This window comes from Apostichopus japonicus, chromosome 22 (assembly GCF_037975245.1).
Source record: "Apostichopus japonicus isolate 1M-3 chromosome 22, ASM3797524v1, whole genome shotgun sequence".
NCBI classification, from domain to species: Eukaryota; Metazoa; Echinodermata; class Holothuroidea; order Aspidochirotida; family Stichopodidae; genus Apostichopus; species Apostichopus japonicus.
Genome location: NC_092582.1, coordinates 1,180,862 through 1,189,653, shown reverse-complemented (window position 1 = coordinate 1,189,653; position 8,792 = coordinate 1,180,862). Strand labels below are relative to the sequence as shown.

At 37.0% G+C, this 8,792-nt stretch overlaps 1 protein-coding gene across 1 annotated transcript; it reads right to left on the bottom strand.

The window, feature by feature from the left end:
• Window positions 1–1,741: 1,741 nt before the first annotated feature.
• On the bottom strand, window positions 1,742–7,703 carry LOC139964079 (V-type proton ATPase subunit G-like). Its single transcript, XM_071965430.1, has 3 exons — window positions 7,546–7,703; window positions 5,713–5,813; window positions 1,742–5,220 (listed from the first exon to the last, which is right to left on the bottom strand). The coding sequence occupies exons 1-3, from the start codon at window positions 7,652–7,654 to the stop codon at window positions 5,044–5,046; spliced, it is 387 nt and encodes a 128-aa protein (XP_071821531.1). The 5' UTR covers window positions 7,655–7,703; the 3' UTR covers window positions 1,742–5,043.
• Window positions 7,704–8,792: the final 1,089 nt, after the last annotated feature.

The following is an 8,792-nucleotide window of genomic DNA, read 5'->3' as shown; positions in this document are numbered from 1 at the left end:
TTCCTGGAGGTTCTGATCTTCCCACAACAAAATACCTCATTGAACAAACAAAAATCGTATTATTATTTTATATTAAAAGCCAGGTTTGGTCTACAAGGCAGATTTGGATGGTATTTTGGGTGGTATATTTGGATGTTTAATTTTTGTGAGCATTGCTATCAACAAAATTCTCTTTTCCAGCTAATTCTTCTATAAGTGAGTTCAGGAAAGTGGAATGCTTTCACTGACAAATTGTACTTACTTTCAAAAGCACGGAATGATCAAGACAAGGTCAATTGAAGGTTCTACATGTGCAGAGGGAAAGGGGAGGGTGGGAAGGCAAAAACATGTACAGTAGTAGACTGAATGTCTACAAACTGATAGATAAATAGATCCTTCACTTCTTCTTTGTGTGAACTCTGTTTAGTTGCAGATAATTTGGCTATTGGACCAATAGATACTATAGTAATTTCAACCACCAGATATTTAGTGTATTTGTTACTCTACACAATGGCGTCGCCAAGGGGGGGGGGGGGCAGGGGGCACGTGCCCCCCTGGAAAACGAAAACCTAGTGCCCCGAGTGCCCCATCTGAGATTTGGGTTGGTAAAAAAAAATATTTTGTATATTCAACTCCCATCATCTGAGTTGGTTTTTCATAAGGACAAAGAAGCACAGTACTATCGTATTTTCTTCAAATGAGCTGCGAAAAAAATGAAAAAGTTTATCCAGCTTGACCGTCGGGTATCGAAGTCGTAACCCGCGCCATTGGATGCCTGTGAAATGCCGAAAATCCGGACCTGCTGCGAAAGGAGGGTACTGCAGTATGTTGCCTTTTTCTGAGGTTGACAGGTTAGGAGCTGACGAAATGTGAGAATGTGAGGATCCGCAGGCACCATACTTGCCTATATTTGTGGACCCATATATTAACCCTGTTGTGTAGGGGGTGCAGAGGTCAGATGCTTGTAGGAACAAATGACGAATGTTCACACCTGCATACTGAGCCATACTCGATGTGTGATCAAACTTTGGATTGCATGGTGAGATCCCTGAAAGGAGCCAATAATGATGCTGGAACCTGTTACATCTTATAGATAATGGGAGAAAACGAGGACAAGAAAGGAGTTGGGGGTCATGCACACATTAATTCAACAAATGTAGGTTCTATTGATAGGGTTAGGCATAATATCGACAGCATGTGGTTCATATTCTCTGCAAAATTCTGCGCGTTGTTAAAATCATTACCTCAAAAATAGCAATTTCTGGAGATATCTTCAGATCGAATTTAGCATCAAATGTGGCACCATTTTGCATCAAGCCCATCCTCCGTATGTGAATATTTTCCAAAGGGGAGGGGTACCCCCTCCCCCAGGATGGCGATCCGTATCCACCTAAGTGCCCCCATCAAATGCTGGTGCCCCCCCTGACTGAAAAGTCTGGTGACGCCACTGACTCTACAAAGCCCAGACAGTCACTGTCACATCTGCATGTGCTACAGTATTTGGAAAGTTAAAGAGGGTTGGGGGGGGGGTAAGTCATGGGACAGGTTCTTAACCATACCCCCCTCTCCCCTCTTTCTACAGATATGACTTAACCATACCCCCCTCTCCCCTCTTTCTACAGGTATGAAACAAGTGTAGCAACTAGCAACAAATTTATGTAATGTCAATTTTGAGAGACATTTTGGCAAGGAAAGAACAAAGTTAAGCTAATGTCAACCTGCAATGAACTGCAAACTAAAAACATAAGACAAAAAAGTATCAGACAATTAATATACTTTTATTGACATGTTCTGGTAATAACATCTAAACACCAAGTGCTGCAAGAAAGCCTTAAACAAAAATACAAGAGAGGAACATGATAGTAAGTTTAAATTCAGACATTTTTTGCAAAATTATATTTAGTTTTGAATTGTAGTTTTGCTTCATTCTGACCACTACATGTAATCTAATTCATGCCCTTCAGTTTAATAACTGATCCTTATTAATGACTTATTTTAATTTTAAAACCACTCAAAAATGTTTTTGATGTAATATTTTCAATTGGAAGCCTTTGAAGTTCAAGCCACAGCTGATAATTTATGGTGTTACTTTGGTAAACCATATGGTACCATATGTTTCTTTGAACAGTATTTATGTATGGTACCACAGGCAGTCACAAACTCAATGCAAGATGTGGCATTTATTTGTCACCAATGTGTGTCAAATCTACAGTATTTCTAAAATCTATATATTATATAATATAATAATATAATGCATCCAATGAGTATATTTCGATATAGCAGAAATGAAAGCTAATCCATTACATCTTACTAGAATTGATTGCATGGACCCTTTTGAATCATGGAGAACTCTTTACCCTTTCCTTTTTTGAGAAGAAACTGAAACAAACAGTTAAACCAAAGGAAACCCCCAAAGACAGATAACAATATGATTTGTAATGTTTCATGCAAGGTTCTAATGCCACAGTATAATCAGGTACAGAAAATTATCAGATTTATGTGCTAAAACTTAACATTTAAACCAGTTGTCAATTGAGCACCAATGGCAAGAAACAAAAGATCACTGGCTGTGGCATTGACCTTCGAACGTCAGTATCATACTGACAAAACTGTAAATAATATCTTCAGTTACACAATTTTTATGATTAATGTCTTAGTGTTATATTTGATTTTTATTGCACAGAGCCATGTTGCTCTAAGCATCAAGATAACTACTGACTACATGTCCATAGCAGGTGATTGTGTGTGATGTTGTGAGAGGGGGGGGGGGTGGTGTTGGAGGAACTCCAGCTGGTCTATAAGGTACAAAGGGTGTTTCATTTAACAACATTTAGGAAATGATTTCAAATAGACCAACACCTCTTCCTAACTATGATGACTTTGCTGGTGTTTGTCAAATATCTGCGAAGACATTTCTGATCCTCCTGCCCTCCCCCTTACATTCCCTTCCTAGTTATTATTACTATTACTATGTATTTCATAGGGCCCTCTACAAAAGATCACAGCACTTATGAGCTTGATAATGTAGAGTGATGTGCAGTCAATAGAAAAAATACTCCATAAAGAAACTTTGGAATCAATATTCAGTAATAATTCTCTGGATGCAACAGGAGTATCCTAATCATATTCTTCCTGTTTCTGTTAACCATTCCTCTACAGATCCCACCAAAACACCCAAAAGTGAACATCTCATCACCAACACACACACACAAAAGACACACAATTAATGAAGAGTATTGACTTATAAATTAATGAGGAAGAAACCAGAAGTATGGTGGAGTCTTACTAAATCTATGGCTGTTACTCTTTACTCTACAACTTCCTCCAAAGTAACAATACACCACAAGAACCATTTTTTACATCTTTGCTGATGATTTTATGGAGATAATGACATTGATTTAAATTATTAAACTGGCTTTAACCAGCAGCTAAATTTGTGGCATCATTTCCAACGAAACACTTTCATCCTAACAACGGGAACTGTACAGAAGTTCAGTACACTCCAATGATTACGTAGGACTAATGATAACAATATCTGCCGTCAGACAAGGGTTAATCACTTCCTGGAAATGAGTCATTTAGCTGCACCACAAGCTAGCATAAATAACATATCATGTATTCTTAGAAGTCATGGGTATCTGGGAACCATGGTGCAAGCCGTTACTACCCATTCCAGACATTTTTAATTTACATAAACAACATTGTACTGTACTATTTTCAGTTACATTTGTATTAGAACTAATGAACGGGAAGACAAAATTAATGTGTATCCTTCCATATTTTCATTAGTTGGTGATATTTCCTTTTAACTTGGTGTGCTTAAAAGTGAAATTTGATGATGAATTTTTTTTTTCCAGCCGAGAAAGTTTTTGAAACTGTTTATTACTGTGACACTGACATTTGTACACTGTACTGTATAGACTTGTACTGTAAAAACAATCTCACCGTATTTCGTACTTGCACGCTTCCAATGCAGCGAAACTTGACATATATAGTCTGGGCAGCTCATATAAAGTAGACTAGTCCCACAAAAGTTGAACAGAACCTTTCCAAACTTGAAAGATTCATGCAACATGTGACTGATCTATAATTACACAATAGACATCACCATTTAGCAATAGGGGTTGATTGATGTAGAAACTTTCCAACTTATCCAAATGGCCAGGACACCCTGGAGCACCAGCCTTTGTGCACAGTAATCAAAGAACAGATTGGATAGGCCAGGGGTCAGTATGAAATCACAGTGCCATAGAAGCACTGTTACTTTCTTGTAAGAAAATTTTGGTTTGCAAAATATACTGTAAATTGTCTCCCATTGCTTACTTACAGCAATTTTATGCAAATATACTGCAACAAATGCTTATAAGAATTCTTCAATCATGCAAAGCTCATTTTTATGAGTAATCCATTCAATTGTCATTGCATGTTTGGCTTAAAAGGCTGTAGTTGTGAACATGTTAAAGTTACAAAATCTTACCATAGATCATTAAAACATCATTGGAGAATACATCACATGTTGATTTTTGACAATGCAATTTTTAAATAGTAAATACAAATATGCGGTTTTGCAGTATCAATCAGTTCATGGGTGAAACAAGCACTAGTTTACAATCTTTTTGGTACATAACTCAAGGCCTGTATAGTATATTCATACTTATATCAGGCTTATGTGTGCACTTAGTATAGGCCTTGATTGGTTTTAGCTTGAATGCGTAATGCACGTGCCTGTACCTGAAATTAGCACACCGGTACCCAGGAGCATATGATTGGACTGTTCCCTCCACTGATACTTAAGCAAAGCCCACCTTTCTCGAGATCTCTCTCCACCCATCTTGCGGAAGTTTATTTTCATGCATAGGATACATAAGAACATAATTAAAATCATAGGACTGTACGTAAAATAGAGCAGTGCTCTCAAAATATCTTTCTTGATAATTCAACTCTGTTTGCTGCAATGGAATGTTAGAACAATGTGAGGGACATTCCTTGGTTACTTGGATGAACTACTATAGAGTGACCATACACACAACTTCTTCCACCATTTCTTGAAGACTCTCTAATCACTCAGTGAGTAGGGATCTTGTAATTTTGATGGAGTTCTGGTTTGATTTCAAAGACAAGGTCAAAGAGTTTCTTGAGGACTTCTTCCTTCTGCTTAAGCACCCTCTGGTCCATGTCCTGGATCTTTACCTTTGTCTCTTCATCTATTGCTTTTACCTGATCATCCTTGGATCCTAAATACTGTAACGAAAAAAAAAAGAAAGCAAGAAGAATAGAATCAAACCAAAGAAGTACATCAATTAGATTTAGTAGAAGAGACAGAAAAGAAGCACAACTTGTTGACATGTCATGTGAGGGTGTGATAAACAATACAAAATGCTTATTTCTTGATTTTGTGGTAATTTGCCTCCTTTTTGTTGTTATTTTATGGTTAGTGATTTTGTTCTAACTGGTTTTAATCTTTCAATTCTTCATATTCTCTGTTTGTTGTGTGCTCTAACCAAACATGTATAAATTTTCTATTGCTTCTTTGATCGTTTTATTGTGTATTTGTGTGCACTATCATATTAAGTTATTAACTATCATATGGTACAATGTGTTACGCAAACATTCTCTCTGTGTTTTATTGTGTATTTGTGTGCACTATCATATGAAGTTATTAACTATCATATGGTACAATGTGTTATGCAACTATTCTCTCAGAGAGTGTGTCCTGTCCTTGACAACACTTACTTTTTGTTGAATTTCCTGAAACTGCTGCTCTCTTTCTCTCCTATACTGCTCAATCTCCTCCTGGGCTTCCTCTTTAGCTTGCTTCAGTCTCTTTGCTTTCCCTATTAAAATAAAAAGATTAGAAAATATATCTATGTTAAGCATTCATGATAAGGTATACATCCTATTGGTAATTAACATGAACAGTCTGTTGCTACACATGAATATATTGTTGTTTGCTATTTATTACTATAATAGCTGGAAGCTGCTTATGTTCTATAAACACTAAATTGAAATCATCCAGCAGAAACTGTGGTAACAGACTGCTGAGGTCCAAACAGTTAATTATTGGAATGTTGATTGAGGAAGCTGAAGTGCTTAAGGCCTGAAGCATATGCCAACCTTCAATGTTTTTTAACTTTATACCGCATTGGAATTTTTAAACCAAAGTTCTGTAGTAAAAAATGATAGTGTACATTATGCATTCAGAAAATTAAGCAAATACCTAAATGATTGCAAAAAGAGGGTTGAAAAACACTTTGAACTTTTCTTTTTGTAGAAGAAACTAGCTCTTTGGTGAGCTATTTTTCTTGACAATTTCAGTTTCTATTGCAGTCCAATACATACATGCCAAACGATCAAAACCAATGTTAACTGATTTAAATTGCCAATGCATCATGTAATATAGTATCTGCATGTGTGAAGTAGAATGGAAATTGACAACATTCAAGTTCTGTGGCAATATTCATGAGATCTTCAAAGTACAATACTGTATGTACTGTACTGTACATAAATTATGCATCGTAAACACAAACTTATAACTGTCCCAATGGGCTGGATCAGCTTTGGTGCACTGACATTGTGCAATCACATTATCATGTCAACAATCTGGTTTCCTCATTTTTATATTTTCAGTGTTAACAAATGACTGCTAGACCTATTGTATAGGCTATTACCTTTATTCATTTATGTCACAGTAAAGCTCAAACCTTTAACCACTTTGGAAGACACCTCGAGATTGTAAACATTCCTAATCAAATAGCCAAAATATTGTGGAAGAGGATTTGATTCTTAAATTTGTCGATAAAGCTGTAGTGTAGGCCTAAGAATAAATCCATTGACCTTGGATGCTGTTTGCTAGCTCTGAGCCTCTAAGCTCTGACAGGTCAGGTCCCAGAGAGAAGTGGTATTATATCAAGGTAGTTTTGGTTATTTTTAGGGAGTAAGATTTCCAAAAGCCCCCAAATAGTGTTAAACTGGGGGGAGGGTGTTAAAAGCTTAAAAACAAAACAAAATTTGATCAGCATATACCTGAAATGGATTTAAACTCATTAAATATATTACTCTGCTTGACTGTAAAAAGTTTAGGTTGCCTGTTGTATCGTTGCTAGTAGTAATATTTGAAGGTGCATCAATTACGAAGGTGCGTCAATAATGAAGCCTTTACATTTACTCAGGTTCAACCTGCAAGTTGTTGAAGATTTTGTCCTATGGCAGGGCATTTCTATGAGATCATAATTAGCTAAGAGTGATTTCACACACAATCTCAGTTGAATCATGCAATATTAACAATACTGTTGCTTGTACTTCACTACTTGCAGATATTGCATGTGTAACAGTCTACAATGGGCCGAGCATAATGCATACCTAGCCACCTACTGTAGTCTAGCGTGCTGTAGCCTATGACTAGGCCATGTAGGCTGATACTGTGCTCAGTAGTATTTTAGTTAACGATACGCTGCAGTGGTCCATCTTAAATATGTTATAAACAACATAAAAAACAACCGAGGGAAATCCTTATGGATAAAAAAATCTTAGCATAAGTGATTTTCTCAACATTATTGGGTAACTTACGCTTTCGAGCATCAGCAACTCGTTCAGCTGCCTTCTTTTCTGCTTGCAGAAGTTGTTGTATTCCTGGTGTCTGCGCCGCCATATTGGATGATAACGTCGTATTAATCATGTGACACTATATATTACGCAATAATACAATAGACGGCGGATGATCAAGTGATGGCAGATTAATTTACTGTCGATGAAAACACCACAACAATGAACAACTTTGGCTTCAAATTTGATTGAAATTCTGTGTCGGTGTTTGGTATTAAAGCTCTATCTTTCTTGCCATGCAAATAAACAGAGGAAAGCAATGGTACTGGAAAATTTTACCTTAATATCTGTTATTTTTTATCGGCCATTGGTTTCGATTAATCACTGAAGTTACTAGTCACCATTTCCTTGCGCCGCAGCTCGATATGCGGACATGATTAAAACTAGTAACGATTTAGTTTTGAAATGAATATTTTGGTATGAGGTGAAATGTAATGGCCGGAATAATTATAAGAGGATAAGCTTAATTTAGTAATTCATGGTCAGCTTCGGCGACAGGTCCCCTGTGTATATAGGAGACTGCTCATCCGACGAATGGCTCTAAACTGTAATTGCTAGAAGTTTCAATAAGTACTTTCCTGGTCTTTACTCTTTAAAATTTGTCGGATATTTGTAAGGATCACGCAAAATGGCTGAATGTCCCAGTGGGGAAAATTTTATCGAAGGTTGTGATCAAAACAGTTTGAGAATTTTACTCAAAACTGGGTGCATGACCATATTTGATATCTAGCATCTTTGGGGCCAATACAGCATACCTTTAATTAATATGTACAGACAGTAACTGCGATTATGTTAAGTTAAATTGAGGAAGGGATGTTTTTTTTCTTCAGGAGAAGAAGGACTATTACACTTTATGAAAATATTCGTGTTCCTTAGTTATAGAGTCGAGAGCCCACTTTCCTGACTGGAACGCTTCATATGTTTTTTTTTTCTTCTTTTGTTAAGGTTCATCATTGTTGCTGTCTTCAGACAGTTGAACCATTAATTCTTTCCCGGCGAGCCAGGCGACCATCGTTCCCAGTCCCGACTGACGGCTCGGGAGGATCATCGTCCTGATGAGATTTTAGAACTATTTTTTCTAAAAAAGTCACAATAAGCTTGACAAACCGCAAACGTTCCAGACAGCAGTCGCTCTCGTCCTACGAAAGATTAATCCTGGGAAGGAAGAGAGTGAAACACGCCCGTCCCAATAGTTATGCCCTGATCGCCAG

What these genes read in the sequence shown, in the direction of transcription:
- LOC139964079 (XM_071965430.1), bottom strand. Translation starts at nt 7,654, where the DNA reads ATGATTAATACGACGTTATCATCCAATATGGCGGCGCAGACACCAGGA. An exon ending in AGTTGCTGATGCTCGAAAGC is followed by an intron (nt 5,814 to 7,545) that starts GTAAGTTACCCA and finishes TTATTTTAATAG; the next exon opens with GGAAAGCAAAGAGACTGAAG. An exon ending in TTCAGGAAATTCAACAAAAA is followed by an intron (nt 5,221 to 5,712) that starts GTAAGTGTTGTC and finishes TTTTCGTTACAG; the next exon opens with TATTTAGGATCCAAGGATGA.